This window comes from Sinocyclocheilus grahami, unplaced genomic scaffold, assembly GCF_001515645.1.
Source record: "Sinocyclocheilus grahami isolate Dianchi unplaced genomic scaffold, SAMN03320097.WGS_v1.1 scaffold826.1, whole genome shotgun sequence".
NCBI classification, from domain to species: Eukaryota; Metazoa; Chordata; class Actinopteri; order Cypriniformes; family Cyprinidae; genus Sinocyclocheilus; species Sinocyclocheilus grahami.
The window spans coordinates 243029-258368 of NW_015506005.1; the positions used below are offsets into that span (position 1 = coordinate 243029).

At 41.0% G+C, this 15340-nt stretch overlaps 1 protein-coding gene across 1 annotated transcript in view; it reads right to left on the reverse strand.

Annotated features, from left to right (window-relative positions):
• Positions 1 to 15340, reverse strand: part of LOC107562514 (USP6 N-terminal-like protein) — a 34184-nt gene that overhangs the window by 2835 nt on the left and 16009 nt on the right. Inside the window, exons 4-13 of the mRNA XM_016247140.1 lie at positions 9493 to 9532; positions 8675 to 8755; positions 7978 to 8085; positions 6647 to 6756; positions 5110 to 5158; positions 4914 to 5034; positions 3835 to 3929; positions 3601 to 3666; positions 1879 to 1978; positions 1519 to 1671 (exon numbers count right to left, since the gene is read on the reverse strand). Of these exons, the coding sequence (XP_016102626.1) occupies positions 1519 to 1671; positions 1879 to 1978; positions 3601 to 3666; positions 3835 to 3929; positions 4914 to 5034; positions 5110 to 5158; positions 6647 to 6756; positions 7978 to 8085; positions 8675 to 8755; positions 9493 to 9532 (923 nt within the window). The remainder of the gene's footprint in view (positions 1 to 1518; positions 1672 to 1878; positions 1979 to 3600; positions 3667 to 3834; positions 3930 to 4913; positions 5035 to 5109; positions 5159 to 6646; positions 6757 to 7977; positions 8086 to 8674; positions 8756 to 9492; positions 9533 to 15340) is intronic.

Below are 15340 nucleotides of genomic sequence, written 5' to 3' on the forward strand. Positions count from 1 at the left end.
GGAGGAAAACAGGTAGATGTACCTCAGTGTACTCTACTGTAACTTGTGAGTGCTGTACTCTGTTACAACACATGCATCAAATTGCCTTACATACAGATAGAGTTTCTGTCTGCTTCCATTTTGTAAAAAGGATGTTACAGTTACAGTAATCAATACTTCTATTTTTGTAGGACACAGAGACGATGGCATGGAAGAAGCCTGACTAGACATTTGAGCTGATGCCAGGGTGGATCAGGCATGCAAGAGGATTCCACTGCGTGCAAATGTATACACGTGTTCATTATGTGAAAAGTTCCTTGCAGGGGAGAACCACAGGCAACATAACTTATTACTGGTTTTTGTTTTTGGTTTTTGTAGTATTGTTTTGAATTTATCTCACCAGTGTGTAAGACTATGTTGTAGTGTGTGTGTTTTTGAGGGCTTGTGTGTGATGTCTGAGGCCAAAGTTTGGTCTTTCAGCAAGAGTGAATGGTGGAGTGTAGAGCTTCATTCTGACCTGAAAATAGGATGTTTGGGGAATTGGGTGAGACGTTATGGATTTGTGTTTACTGTTTTGAGAATATGAGGCATAGTTTCAAGAAATGTGTTTAAGCAATCGAGAAAAACTGTAATATACAGTATGAATACTGAAATAATGAGTATTTTACTGTTAAAATGATCAACAACAACTATAATTGGTCATTCTATGACACAGGTGCTCTTTGGACTTGATTTTAGAATTAATTAAGTTTATTAGGTAAACAATTTGTTAAAGTGCTAATAAATTGCATTTTGCCATCACAAAAAATATAGCATTTTACTATATGTTGTGATATAATTATGCCTTGTCTTAAGAAAGGTAACATACAGTTAATTTGACACTTCTGTTGTATAATAATATGTTTATTATAAATAGAATTTAATAGCAAGAAGTCTCTTATGCTTACCAAATTATTTAATAAAAATACAATAAATGAAACCGTTTTCTATTTTTATGTTTTAAAACATAATTTCTTCCTGTGATGCAAAACTGACTTTTTAGCAGCCATTACTCCAGTCTCACATGATTCTTCAGAAATCATTATAACATGCTGATTTGGTGCTCGGGAAACTTTTCTTATTATTATTAACATTGAAAACAGTTGAGCTACTTTTTTTTTTTTGGAAAGCATAACACATTTTTTTCAGGATTCCTAGAAAGCTCAAAAGAACAGCATGTATTTAAAAATGAAAATCTTTTGTAACATTATAAATATCTTTACTGTTACTTTTGATCAATCGAATGTGTCCTTATTGAATAAAAGTATTCCTTAAAAAAAGGTATTGTATCATTCAATATTATCTTATAAAATGATGTCAACTAAAACCAAAAAAATAAAAATTAAGTCATTTCATATGCATATGTAGGATACAAAGGGGGTAGATTCCATAGAATGATTCACAGTGAGATTTCCTAATTGATTAAAGCATTCAAAAAACGACACAAGTATACAGCTTCATTCAGTTACATACAGTATCATGTAAAGAAAATGGCTGAACCTGGTGGTGGGAGGTCAAGCTTCATTTTGCGGAGTTCAGACATGGAAACTTTAAGTTGCTCTATGACAATGTCATCATTGAGGTAGATGGACTCTCCTATCTTCTCCTGCAGGAACTCTCTCAGGTCCTCCAGAGACATCTTAAGCAATCGTTCTGAACATGATTAACTTCAGTTAGTCATTTTACACAGGAGAATCTAAAGTCAATAGATTTCAATAATGTGCTGAGAGGGTTTAATTTATGTCAAGGCCTATTAGCATTTGAGGTAAATGGCACTATGAGGTTGTCATTAGACATGGTGTAGATTTTGTAAATTGTTGGATTCAATTATTGTTAATTTCAGTAAAAAGAGGAACTCACTTTTGTGGAGCTGAAGGATGGTGTAAGCCATGGCTGTCAGAACTTTCTCACCCTCTAGGATGAAGATGTCCCACAGACGTAAGGTCAGAGTGAATGGGGTCTGGAAAAGGTGACAAATCCGTAGATAAACTAAGACCGACTGCTCAGCACAAAGGTCCTCATAGCATAAAGGAAAACATAAATGTGTAGAATATTTTCATCCTCAAATCCAGTTTTAAACCGGGGCCTCTGCTGGTCTAAAGCTAATCTCCCTCAGCGAGAATGCTGCCAGGCCACAAGCACAGCTCTGAAACTGAGCTGGACCGAATTCTGCAGTGCTGACAGTGTCTGCTCTCTTTCCTCCTGAGCCAAACCCACAGGATTGTGTGTATGCACAGAGTAAACATTGAAACACCCTTGTCTGCCTGCTGTTTGCACACTACTCCCGCTTTCAAGAGTCACTGACAAAGAAAGAGAGAGGAAGAAGTACTTTTAAACTATTTAAACTATTGCAAACTATTTACCATGTCTTCATTCTTTTTTTTTTTACCACTTTTTACTTTATATAGATTTTTTATGTTTTATCCTTATATTCAATACCTTTAATATAATACTAGGAATATCTATTATAAAGAGATGAATTATTTTGTAAAACTAGGTCAAATAAACCTAAATAATTTCAGTTTATATTTAATTATATTTTATAATAGCAATTTCAAAGACATTTTAATATCATTATATAATTATACAAAACATGTAAATTGCTTATGTATGAAGAAGAGATCTAAACATAATTTGGACCTTAATGACTTATGGGGGGAAAACACTATTTTTCAAAATATCTTCATTTGTGTTAAACAGAAAATAGAAAGCTATACATGTTTGGGATGACATGAGGTCGAGTAATTACAGAATTTTCATTTTTGGCTTTATATTTTTTAACTAACCCAGTAGACATACATACATAATTTATATACATTACAAATTAAAGCATTTTGACACAATAAATAAATAATGACAGAATTTTCATTTTTGGATGGACTATATGCCTAGTCTATTTAAATAAACTAGTGAAAAGTGTGTTATATGTGAAGAAACACCCAATGAACACAAAGCTAGAAGATACGGTCATATATTGTAGTTTCTCCAGGTTAAGCAGTTTCTTTCCTCACAGGTGCCTTCTTATACGGATCAGTGTTTGGCTTCAGACTTTTCTGTATCTACACCTGATCTTTTATATTAAACACTTATCAGTGCTTTGCTGTTGACATCCATTTCCAGTTCCCCCTTCTGTGTCCACATCTACAATATGAGTCAAAATCTCTGCCTGCATAAACCTGAATGTCCACTCAACACCTCAAGATAAAGTTTTTAGCTGAACAAGTCTGAGCAAGTCTCACTGCCAGCAGCTCTTCATATAAACACCTTTCACTTGAGCAGATCCAGAAGTGCTTCCATCCCTCGATGGTTGAACATAATCACAGTTACAGAACAGCTGACTCAACAGTTGCATTCAATGAAAGCCAAAACTCCACCTGCATTCAGCTCACGAATCACCACTTTTAGGATTGTCTGCAGTGACCTGAACCAACACTATAAAACACACAGTTGATGTATCATTTCTTTGGCTTTGAGATCTAAGCTAAGCATATGATTGAGCATGTATACCTATCTACTAATCACTGCTTACATAACACCCTTGTCAGTATGGTTACAATGCATCTGCTCAGATCAAACACTTACCCTGTCAATAAAACATTGGAGGAACCATTTTGTGCTGTAAATCCCACTGGACATCTGCTCCTTATCCTGATGCGAGTGAATATAAACAGAAAAAAAAAGGAATGAGAAGGGAAGAAAACTAAGCATTAGCGAAACGGACACACATGAAGTTAATAGCTGTATTTACTGTAACTTAACTAATCTTATATGTTCTGAGTTCATTTTGCAGTCTTGTGTGTGCCACAGCAATCTTACCAAATGCTTCTTTAGTTTGGGTAAAAGTTTGGAGAGAATCTGGTCGTGGTGGTTTTGGAAACGCTGAAGTTTGGGAAAACCAGGAACAAAGAATCCTGTCATGGGTTGAAAATGTCAAGGCATGATAAAAAAGTCACGTGTTTCCCAGTACTAGAACTACAACAATAACCTGTGTTAAATTCACAAGTGTTATGTACACTACCATTCAAAACGTTTGGGGTCAGTAAGACTTTTCGTCTTGAAAGAAATCAATACTTTAATCAATACTTTATTCAATTGTTTAAAAGTGACAGTAAAGGCATTTAAACCGTTACAAAGATTTCTATTTCAAATAAATCCTTTAAAAAAATCTTTTAAACTTTCTATTGATCTAAGAATCCTGAAAAAAAAATGGAGCATGGTTTCCACAAAAATATTAATCAGCATGACTGTTTTCAACTTTTATAATAAGAAGAAATGTTTCTTGAGCAGCAAATTAGCATATTATAATGATTTCTGAAGGATCATGTGACACTGAAGCCTGGAGTAATGGCTGCTGCCATTACAGAAATAAATTGTGTAACCATTTTTTTTTTTATTGTAATGATATTTCACAATTTTACTGTTTAACTGTTGTTGTTTTTTTAATTCTTTTAAACTTTCTATTGATCTAAGAATCCTGAAAAAAAAATGGAGCATATAAAAATATTAATCAGCATGACTGTTTTCAACTTTTATAATAAGAAGAAATGTTTCTTGAGCAGCAAATTAGCATATTATAATGATTTCTGAAGGATCATGTGACACTGAAGCCTGGAGTAATGGCTGCTGCCATTACAGAAATAAATTGTGTAACCATTTTTTTTTTTATTGTAATGATATTTCACAATTTTACTGTTTAACTGTTGTTGTTTTTTTAATCAAACTGAACGTAGCCTTGGACTTCTTTTAAAATCATTAAAGAATACTGACCCAAAACATTTGAATGGAACTGTATCTGATCTCGTAAATGGCCTCATGAAGCATATATAATACGTTAAAAGAAATTAAATAAACATTAAAACTCATAGCCAAGAGCAGAATAAATGAGGAGGGCTCACCATGCATGGCATGTTTCTGATTGGTTAAGAGCTGTGACAAAGCCCAGAATGCATCTTCTTCATTCATGAACATTAACAGTATGGCAGCAATCTGACTCATGCCCTGACAGTAACTCACTTCCTGTGGACAAGAACAGACAAAGTCAGCAATTACGTAACATCTCTTTATTAAGCATGGATGTGATTGCACACGTACCGTATTGTAAACAGAGTACGCAGAGAGCACATGGAACAAAGACTGTTGCCTGTTAAGAGAAGAAAACTGTTGTCAGGCTCAAACTCTGTCTTTTACTGAAAGTACACAATGAAACAAACACACATCAGAAACACGTGAAGCAAACATCCATATTTTCCACAAAGATGCATTCGTTCTTTCAAATTAAAGTTGAGCCCCTCCCCATGACACCCTTCAGATGAGCAAGACTTTCCACTTGGCTCTGTAAGGCCTGCAATCTATTAAATCCTCAGTGACAACACTCCCTTTTCTGGTCTGCTTGGGGAACAAGCTATCAAAATTGAGAAACCAATTCCAGAGATTGTCTGCAGAAGCAGTGAATAGAGACTAAGATGTTGATGAACATACACACTGGCACTTTCATGATAGAATAAATATTTGAGCAAATTTGTGAATTAATTTAGCAATAAACACATGTACTGTACATGTGCTGGCTCTGTAAATCTGTTTCTGTATTTTATGGTCTTATCGGTCACACTTTAGTTTGGGGACCAATTCTCAGTCTTGACTAGCTATTAACTATGACTTTTGCTCCAGTAAACTCCTAATTTGCTGCTTATTAATAGTTAATAAGGTAGTTGTTCAGTTTAGGTATGGGGTAGGGTTAAGGAATCTAAAATACGGTCATGCAGAATTAGGCATTAATATGTGCTTTATAAGTACTAATAAACAGCCAATATGCTAGTTACTAGTTAATAGTGAGAATTGTTCCTTAAACTAGTGTTTCCATTAAGGATGTTATTTCCTTTAAATTGATTTCCAGAGACATTTTTTTAATCTTTATAAGGGCAAATTTTCTAACCTTACTATATGTGCGCATCAAATTTCATGTGAATTCATATATATTTTTAATAAATGCAATTAGAAAAATAAGACACTATAGGACTATTACCATTCAAATTAAATCAGTATCAACAAAATCCATCTTTGCACTCCAGAAGTGGTACGCAAGCTGCATCTGAAGCATTAGATGCATTTACACAGACTGTTTAATGCTGCTCAGAGATTCCACAGATGTATTTACACTGCAATTACAATAGCATAAAAAACTTCTGAAATCAGTCCAAGGACAAAGTTTCCTACATGACAACTGTATGAAAATGTCATAGGAAGACAATACAATCTATATACTCACTAACAGACAAAAAGTGGAAGTGGGCATTTTGTAACAGGTTATATGAGCCATTACTCTCATGTGAAACTACAACAGCTAAATGACCTCAACTGGTCAGAGTAAGCCTGAAAGCATGTCAGAAGAATCTGTTCAAAATGTGGTTCTTTGTTAGTGTGCTTACAGATAGTAGTGGTTTTTGTTGCACATGTAGCAGAGGAACAGATCAGACGCAGCAAGTGATGTTTAGCACAAGTATCTGTAGAACACACATTCTATCTGTAATTTTTATTTCTATGAATTTTATTGCAGAGCTGCAATGCATCAAGGCATATAATTACATTTATTTAATAATAGCACATTTTAATGCATGCATATGTTACTTACTTTACACCGAATCGATCCATAAACATAATGTGGTTTCGAAAGGTCCTGTTGATATCAAGGTCAATCTGTTTGATTTCTGGAGAGTACAGCTGGGCTTGCTCCTTCATTCTCTGTCAATCAAACAAATAGCTTCATCAAAAACAGATTTGATGTTGACAAGCTACCGTGCATTACAAAATGACATTAGAAGACAACCATATATAGATTTAATTATGTAATACTATACCTACAATACTGAGTGGGTTTATTTTGCCAAAATGAACAGCTGACTTTACATTATCTCATTTATTACATACTGTAGCTACTTTTACTCTCTTATGATTTTTTTTTCTGCTCATGATATATACACTACCTGGGTCAGATTTCATGTTTTTGAACATCTCTTATGTTTACCAAGGCTACATTTATTTGATTAAAAACAGTTAAACAGTGATAATGTGAAACACCATAAACAGTTAAAATAACCAACAAACCCATAATATAAACACAGGGCAATATATACCACCAAACAAGACACAGGTAAAGAACAGTTACTTTGGAAACTATCTAGGACATAATCAAAAGTAAATAAAATCAGAACAAAGGAAATAAACACAGGGATCAAAGGAAGCAGAAATATATAACAACATAAAAGTCCTCAAAACAGAACATAAATGTGACAAAGTTTAAAAGAACAGCATTTATTTGGAAATAAAATTATTTAGTAACATTATAAATGTCTACTGACACTTTTGATCAATAGTATCAAATTTGAACATTAATTTGAACAATTAATGTGTCTAAGCTGAATAAAACTATTATTTTCTTTTTAAAAATCTTACTGTCCCCAAACATTTGAACGGTAGTACAGTATATATATATAGAGAGAGAGAGAGAGAGAGAGAGAGTGAGAGAGAGAGAGAGAGAGAGAGAGAGACCAATCAAAGGGACCAATCAAAATCAAGTATTCAAGACAGCTTTGTAATACATTCACGTAAAACATGCAATAAATGATATCACCACCAGGGCACCTTGCTCAGAGACAAGGTGGATGCTGCAAATACTTTTAGCTTGTTGTAAAATCTCAGCAGCTCTGGAGGTTTGTTTTGCTTGTGTTTTGTTCTCTTCTATCTCTTTCCATGCCTTGTATCAGCCATATGTATGTTTTCAGATCACACTCCTAATCCCTTTGAAATAGCTCTACCACAACAACACTCCAGTAATCCCACTCTCACCAAACAGACGGTTTTTGGCCAGTGGAGACTTGCGGCGACATAGTGTCCATAGGTCACAGCTAAATCTGCTGAGCTATTGTGTGTGAATGTGTATGTATGCATGTTTTTATGCTGTACCTCATATTTTCCTGCATTGTCACTCTTGACTTTCTCGACGTCCAGTAGAAGGGCCCAGGCCTTTCCTCTCAGCTGTACTGGGATGCCTTTATACACCCTCTTAATCATCTGCACAAAGACACCAGGAGTAAATGCACATGAGTGCAGAGGTGGACAGTAGTGAAGTATTTTTACTTTACTCAAGTAAATTTAAAAAGTATCAGTTGTTTCTCAGTGTTTTTCTTTGGAAAACTTTACTTCACTACATTCCAAAGCATAATGTCATACTTTTTACTGCACTTCATTTCATAAATAAAAGTTGTTGTTTGTTTTACCTTTAATACTTAAGAACATTAAAAATGTAGTACTTTCTTGTACTCAAGAAAATCCTTGAATTACTTTTACTTGAGTAAAAGTAAGAAAGTAATAGATTTCTAATGTAATTATGTATTAAATTATATTTAATATGAAACGTAGTGCAGTAAAAAGTACAATATTATACTTTGGAATGTTGTGAAGTAAAGTTTTCTAAAGAAAAACACTCTGATAAAGTACAGACACCTGAAAAGTACTTTTACAGCAGAGTAAAAATACTTCACTACTGTCCGCCTCTGCATGAATGTGTTTTAAGCATCACTCTGGTTCTCCATGTAGCTACATCACAGTTCTCTGTCTGGTTTTCAGAGAAATTATAACAACCTCTCAAGGTGATGCTCACCCGGTCACTGTTCCTGTACTTGCTCCAGTTCTTCAGCATCTTCAACCATTTCTGCACCCTCTCAATCTCCACCTGTTTTTGCTACACAGGAAAAAAACAATGAAATCTGATGAATGATGATTTGCAAAAACAAAAAATAGATTTGATTAAAAAGTTAATTTAGTTTAATTTTCATAATTTTCCAGTAAACACAAAATAATCATACATAATACATACATACATACAAAAAAGCTGAAAGAATATGGTGCATATCACACAAGGTTACAATTCTCAGAGACGATTAACAGACAGGCAATTATAAATATCTGCTACATGACATAAAAAAACCCTCTTGTGTTTTTGTCTAGGGAAGAAATATTTCTTTCCTCGTTTGTACAAGTACTCTGGGATTAGATGCAGAACAGGCATTCAGATCACCCTGATGTTCTTAATATCTGTTCTGAAGACAGCTTTCACTCTTTCCACCCATAGTATTTAACCTTTACGTGCCACAACACAACTGCACAAATGTCAGCTGGAAAATGCATCAACCACCTCCAAGCTGTGAATATGTCACATGAGAGCACACCTCCAGACAGCCCAGTTGTGTCTGCCACACACTCTTGTATACTAAACACTCATGTCTGAAGGTCACCATAAGCCTGTTTACAAAAGAGTCTCCACACTGCTACTGATTCAAACTGTGATCCTTTGTGATTTCTTTTGTGTTTTTGTCTGTGATTTTACAAAACACTATTTGAATAGTATATTCACATGCTGTTTAAATACACATCACCTGTACAGTATATTTATATGCTTCATTTGTGTGTCTCCATTACCTTCTCTTCAAGTGCACTGGGTGTGGGTAATTCTTCTTCACTGTGGGAAAAACAAATAAGTTGGAAAACAATACAATTCTAACATACCATAACAAACATTCCTGTCTGGCTGGGATTAGGTTAAGACCCTGAGTTCCCTTTCAGTCAGTCACTTTCAACATCACGTCGGTGACCGACGAATTGGGAATCTCGTTAAAGAGTCCAATCTATTTCGAGTGTAAACTAAACGAGCCAATGCACACTGGCATGCGATGATTGCATCCAGCTGCTTATTTTCATACTCAGCTTTTCGCTTCGGAGCCGAGCGGTGTGACTGTTCTGCTCCTGACCTTGTACTGGAGAGAAGACGAGTTTTCAGCACGCTCTTTGGAGCTTCTTTTGTGTTGGTGGCACGGCGCTACAGCGGTGGTGGTTTCCCGTGTCGAGTGGGTTGCACACATCAGGCTGTACTACCCCGTTTGTGTTGCACGTGGCCATCTCCCCTGTGCGCTTCAGCACTTATAAGAGCAGTTTCATAAAAGAGCATACACCGGTGCGTCTTTGTAAAGACGACGGTCTGTCTTTTTAAAGGTGCCATTTCACCCGTGCTTTTCTGAATGTGGTCACAGTGGGGGTGACTCCTCCGAGGAACCAACTTCTGAGGATTACCCACTCCTGGGCCCTTTACAAAGAGCGTACCAGCCGTATCCTTTGGGGCTCCTCCCGACGATCGGATGTCTATCGCTGCATCGGAGGGTGAGCCGGAACTCTTTGGAGAGGAAGATCCAGCGATTCGGATCCAGAGATGACGGCTATGCTTTCCTGGGTTGCAGAGAGGGTAGGGCTCGAGTGGACACCTCCACCACGTCCTGAACCCTCGAGGTTGGATGATTGGTTTCTTGGGGTGGCCTGCACTTGTTCTCAGCAGCCCACTCCGGTACCATTCTTCCCGGAATTGCATGAGGAGCTTACCAGGTCGTGGATGGCACCTTTAACTGCCTGAAACTGACCTACTAGCTCCTCCTCCCTCACCACCCTTGACGGTGGTGCAGACAAGGTGTATATGGGGGTCCCCCCAGTGAAGCGGTCGGTAGCGATGCAGTTGTGTCCTAATACCACTTCCACCTGGCGGGGCAATCCTTCCCTCCCGGGCCTGTAGGTACTCGTCTGGTCTGACTGGCAGTGCTTATGTGGCCTGTGGAGAGGCTGCATCCGCCTTACATGCCATGGCGTTACTGCAAGTCCACCAGGCTAAGGATCTGAAGGACCTGCATGAGGGGGGTCATGATCTGGAAGTCCTAAAGGAACTCCAAACCGCAACTGACATCGCGCTCCGAGCGTCGAAGGTCACAGCGAGTTTTCTGGGTCATGCGATATTCACACTTGTGGTCCAGGAACGCCATCTATGGCTGTGTCTAGCCGACATGAGGGATGCCAACAAAGTGTGGTTCCTCAATGCCCCCATGTCCCTGACCGGCCTCTTCGGCGACGCAGTCAAGTGCTTCGCCCAGCAGTTCTCGGCTGCACAGATGCAGACTGAGGCTTTTCGTCACATCCTGCCCCGACGGGCAGCTGCTCCCTCCACCTGTCCGCCGGCCACAGCAACTCAGCCTGCTTGTCGCCAAGGACGTCCCCCTGCATCCGCAGCCACAGCAGCCTCCAGCTAAGCAGCACCATGGAGCCGGTCACAGCCGCCATGCCCGTTCAGGCCCCCGCCAAACCTGGTGGCAAGTGTAAGAGCAAGAGGCCCTGAGACGGGCGACCCAGAGATGGAGGGAGCTGCTTTTTGGGAGATGGTGAATGCACCACTCCCTCCCCCGGAGGAGGGCCGGGCGGAGAATCTTTTGTTTCGTTTTGTCCCACCGCTGACCTCACAGTCAGTGGTACCCAAAATCTAGACCAAAGAGCAGTTTCCTCTATCTCTGGGTCTCAAGAGGGCACAGATAGTCGTGTGTTTAAGTGGACGGGCCAGTCCCGTATCTCACTCATCCTCCTCTGTCGCCAGCGAGCAGCAGTGGGCGGTTCGAGAGTGCTATCAAAGGCCATACCCACGCACCCTCTGCCCAACCATGGAACCAGGTAAGTGTTACACCGCACACTCAGACCCTGCTTCGGTCTACCTGCGAGCCGCCTATGCCGGGTCCCTGTGTTCCACCTCGCTGCCCCACTGCGGGTATGTGGTGGTCCCACTGATCCCGCTTGCACGGTATCTGGGAGCCTGGCTAGCGCTGCCCAGCCCGTCTCGCTGTCTCTTTCGGAACATCAGACTCGGCTATGCGATTCAGTTCAACCGGCGTCCCCCAAGTTCAGGGGCATCCACTTCAAAATAGGTGAAGGCAGCCGATGCTCATGTCTTGCGTGCAGAGATTGGTCCTGCTGGCAAAGGACATGATAGAGCCGGTCCCTCCAGCCGATATGAAGACAGGGTTTTACAGCCCCTACTTCATTGTACCCAAGAAAGGTGGTGGGTTACGACCGATTTTTGACTTGCATGTCTTGAATTGGGCTCTTCACAGGCTACAGTTCAAGATGTTGACGCAGAAACGCATCTTTGGGTGCATCCGTCCCCGAGATTTGTTTGCAGCAATCGACCTGAAGGACGCATAATTTCATGTCTCAATCTTTCCGCACCACAGACCCTTACTGCAGTTCACGTTCGAAGGACGAACATATTAGTACAAGGTCCTGCCCTTTGGGCTGTCCCTGTCTCCCCGTGTCTTCACGAAAGTTGCAGAGGGGGTCTTCGGGTTAACTGGGAATAGAGAAAACTCTCCCCAACGCAGAGGATCTCTTTTCTCAGTATGGAGTTGGATTCGGTCGAACAGACAGCACGCCTCACAGAGGAATGTGCTCAGTCGGCATTGAACTGCTTGAATTCGTTCAAGGGCAGGACGGCGGTCCCACTGAAGCAATTTCAGAGGGTCCTGGGGCGTATGGCAGCTGCAGTGGCAGTTACGCTGCTGGGGCTGCTTCATATGGGACCGCTTCAGTCCCAAGGCGTGGTAGCATGGCACTCACCAGGTCCAAGTTACACCGGCTTGCCGCCAAACATTCACCCCGTGGTCAGACCTCACATTTCTTCGGGCAGGAGTGCCCCTAGAACAGGTCTCTAGGCATGATGTGGTACACACGGATGCCTCCACCACCGGCTGGGGTGCCACCTACAAGGGGCAAGCAGTCTCGGGGGTGTGGACAGGCCCCCTACTGCAGTGGCATATCAATTGCCTAGAGTTGTTAGCAGTGCGCCTTGCCTTGAACCGTCTCAAAGGGCGCTTACGAGGTAAACACGTGCTGGTCTGAATGGACAACACTGCGATACATCAACCGATAAGGTGGTCTGCGCTCCCGTTGTATGTAGCAACTCGCCCGCCACCTCCACCTTTGGAGTCAGAAGCATCTTGCCTCTCGAGAAACCTCTCACTGCCAGCTGTTCTGCTCCCTAACCGAGAGAACACACAGCTGGCCACGGGGCCTGCACAAATATGCGTTTCCCCCAGTGAGCCTTCTCGAACAGACACTGTGCAAACTCAGGGAGGACGAGGAGCAGGTCCTGCTTATGGCACCCTACTGGCCCACTCAGACCTGGTTGCTGGAAACTGATGCTTCTTGTGACAGCCCCTCCCTGGCGGATTCCTCTGAGGAATGATCTACTTTCTCAGAGACGGGCCACCCTGTGGCACCCATGTCCGGACCTCTGGAAACTCCATGTCTGGTCCCTGGACAGGACGTGGAGGTTCTAGGTGACCTACCCCAAGAGGTAGTGGACACCATGACTTCGGCACGAGCACCGTCTACAAGACACGCTTACACCTTGAAGTGGAACCTGTTCACCGAGTGGTGTTCCTCTCATCGAGAGGACCCCCAAAGATGTCTGATCAGAGTTGTGCTCTCCTTCTTGCAGCAAGGGTTGGAGTGAAGGCTGTCTCCCTCCACCCTTAAAGTTTACGTCGCTGCTATTTCTGTCAACCATGACCCTGTGGAGGGGAAAACAGTGGGGAAGCACATCCTGGTCATCAGGTTCCTTAGGGGGGCAAGAAGGTTGAACCCTCCTCGACCTCCCTCTATACCCTCTTGGGATCAGTCTCTGGTGCTCAGAGCACTACAGCGTGTCCCATTTGAGCCTTTGCAGTCAGTCGAGCTAAAGTTTCTTTCAATGAAGACTCTGCTCCTGGTTGCATTGGCCTCCATCAAGAGGTTAGGGGACCTGAACACATTTTCAGTCGATGAATCGTGCCTAGAGTTTGGGCGGGCTGACTTCCAGGTAACCCTGAGGCCCCGGCTATGTGCCCAAGGTTCCTACTAGTTCCTACTACTCCTTTCAGGGATCAGGTAGTGAACCTGCAAGCGCTGCCCCCAGAGGAGGCAGACCCAACCCTATCTTTGCTCTGTCCCGTCCAAGCTGATTGTACGTGGACAGGACACAAAGCTTCAGGACCTCAGAGCAGCTCTTTGTCTGTTACGGAGGTCGGCAGAAGGGGAATGTTGTCTCTAAACAGAGGATGGCCCACTGGATAGTGGATGCCATCGCCCTGGCTTATCAGGCACAGGGCGTACTTAACTGAGCCCGCTCAGGTTGCGTGCTCACTAGAAGTGTTGCATCTCCCTGGGCGCTGGCTCGTGGCATCTTGCAGTCAGATATTTGTAGAGGTGCAGGCTGGGTGACCCCCAACACTTTTGCTAGGTTCTATAGCCTTCGTGTTGAGCCGGTATCCTCCTGTGTTCTCACATCAAACGGGTAGAAGCACTGAGAGGCCCTGGCTTAATGTCGGCTTGCTATGTCACAAATAGTGACACTTGCTCCAGAGAGTCCATACTGTAGACCCTGTCGAGCTCCTCCATCCCCTCGGCAGCCAGATGTGGCAGAACGTCTGGCGCCAGGGCCTCATTCGATGAATCCGTGAGAACCGGTAGAGGGCTGGGTTCCATATATGGTGACCCAAGTGGATCCCATATGTATAAATTCCACGGTATAATCAGAATCAGAATCAGAAAAAGCTTTATTGCCAAGTATGCTTGCGCATACAAGGAATTTGTTTTAGTGACATAAGCTTCCAGTAAACAGAGACAACAACAACACACAGACAATAGAAAATAAGATGAAAATAAAAAAAATACACATATGTAAATATAAATAGACAAATATTGAAAAATAGATCGAAAAATAAATAAATTGTATGTACAGTTGTACTATAGATTATATAATTTAATAGAATAAAATGAGATGCAGGGATGTACTAGGATAGAAGTGGTAACAAATAAATATAAGGTTATTGCACATTTTTATTGCATAATGTGGGGAACATTTAACTCTTCATGAGGCAGATTGCTGGGGGAAAAACTGTTCTTGTGCCTGGCTGTCCTGGTATTTGCGGCTCTGTAGTGCCGGTCAGATGGATGAAAATAAAAAAAATACACATATGTAAATATAAATAGACAAATATTGAAAAAAAATAGAAAAAAAAGAAATTGTATGTACAGTTGTGCTATAGATGATAGATGAATTAGATGCAGGGATGTACTAGGATGGAAGTGGTAACAAATAAATATAAGGTTATTGCACATTTTTATTGCATAATGTGGGGAACATTTAACTCTTCATGAGGCAGATTGCTGGGGGAAAAACTGTTCTTGTGCCTGGCTGTCCTGGTATTTGCGGCTCTGTAGTGCCGGTCAGATGGCAAAAGTTCAAAAAGGGGATAACTTGGATGTGAGGGATCCAGAGTGATTTTCTGAGCCCTTTTCCTCACTCTGGATGTATACAGTTCTTGAAGGGTGGGCAGGGGAGCACCAATAATACTTTCAGCAGTCCGAACCGTTCTCTTTAGTCTTCTGATGTCTGATTTTGTAGCTGAACCAAACCAGACAGTTA